This window comes from Dipodomys ordii, unplaced genomic scaffold, assembly GCF_000151885.1.
Source record: "Dipodomys ordii isolate 6190 unplaced genomic scaffold, Dord_2.0 Scaffold391, whole genome shotgun sequence".
In the NCBI taxonomy this organism is placed as follows: Eukaryota; Metazoa; Chordata; class Mammalia; order Rodentia; family Heteromyidae; genus Dipodomys; species Dipodomys ordii.
This window is the reverse complement of record NW_012267607.1, coordinates 52,789-54,221: the sequence shown is the minus strand read 5'-3', so window position 1 is coordinate 54,221 and position 1,433 is coordinate 52,789. Positions and strand designations below refer to the sequence as shown.

The 1,433-nt window shown below is 67.8% G+C and overlaps 1 protein-coding gene across 1 annotated transcript in view; it reads left to right on the top strand.

The window, feature by feature from the left end:
* Positions 1-400: 400 nt before the first annotated feature.
* The window catches only part of LOC106001749, a gene marked incomplete at its 5' end in the record, with an annotated part of 7,933 nt that continues 6,900 nt past the window's right edge, over positions 401-1,433 (top strand). Inside the window, 2 exon segments of the mRNA XM_013036739.1 lie at positions 401-495; positions 624-898. Coding sequence (XP_012892193.1) covers positions 401-495; positions 624-898 — 370 coding nt within the window.

Genomic DNA, 1,433 nt, shown 5'->3' with positions numbered 1-1,433 from the left:
GTGGCTAGGGCTGCAACACCTAGTGCGTGGCCAAAGAGGGATGTTATAAATGGAAGGGTCCAGAAGGGTAGCGGTGTGGAATCAGGGATCCTTCTCCAGACCCACTCACGCGATGCCCAAGGTCCCAGGCCCACACCGCTGCCTCCATCACAACTAACCCAACCTGAGCTCAAGCAATAGTTCTAATTCCTTCGCACAAGTAGGGTTAACAAGGGAGCTTTGTTGAGTCCAGGGGGAAACGCACGCGGGCGCCCACACACACGCACACAGGCACTGTCCATCACCACCACCACCACCTGAACGCAGTTTCCTCAGCGAATGTCTGGAATTGAGCAACAGCCACCCCACAACAATAAAAGCCCTTACACCTGAGTGGCACCGCTTCGGTGTCTTGGGTAAGCAAGGAGGTGCCCGAGGGCGCCTCCGACCCAGACGTCTTGGCCTCTGCCAAGTCCTCGCCACCATCGCCCCCGCCCCGAGTTCCCCAGGATCCAGGTGCGCGGACCCCCGACCGGGAGAGGGGTGGAAAGCCTTGATGACAGCTGGCTCCCCCCGGGGCGGCCACAGAATAAGGTCGCGTGCCGGAGCGACACCGGTCCCTCGCCGCCCCCCCATCTGCCCAGCCCACCGAGGGGGGCGAGGCACCCGCTCCGACCCCCGAAAGCTGGAGAAGCCTACCTGCCTCACTCAGGCGAGCGCGCACGAACCTGTCGGCCTGGGCTGCTCCTCCCCGCGCAGTTCCTCCGGACAGCCACAAAGTTTGTGCGGCGGGCCCGCGGCGGGCCCGGGGACGCGGGTGCCCGAGCGCCCACCCGGCCGGGCACGCACTGACAGGGAGGCGGAGGCGGCTCCGTCGGCCCAGGGCCCGACGCCCCCGCTCGCCTCGCGGCCCTCGCAGGTAGAAGCGTGGGGAAGGGGGATCCTCCAGACCCCCGCTCCAACTCAGCCTGAGAACCGGGAAGAAAGTACCGGGCAAGAGCAGGTCGGAGCGCAACTTTCCCACGGTGCGTCGGCAGGTGGCGGAGCCCCGTGGGGCCCCGGCTATGCCCGCCCCCCACCCTCCAGGGCCCTCAGGAGCGAGGGCGGGGCCCAACCGGCCGGCTAGTCTCCAAGGAAGCACGCCGCAGGCCACGCCCCTCCGCCCCAAGCCACACCCCCCACCTCCTGCCGCCCCCTCGACCTCAGCCTCGCCCTACAGGAGGCTCGGCCGCTGATGCCACGTGAGGAAGGGCTGCCGGCAGTGTCCGCCCCCGCCTAAGCGTGGGCACCCAAGGGTTTCCTAGGCGAAGGGGGTGGAGCTTTTGAGAGAAAGTTTCCACCGAAACTTGAACTGCGGAGCCGCGGAGGACCCTCGTGGAAGGGGGGAGGGGGGGGCGTCAGGCAGGGCGGGGCGTGGTCACGCCCACTCCCCCGGGGCGTCGCCACCACGCACA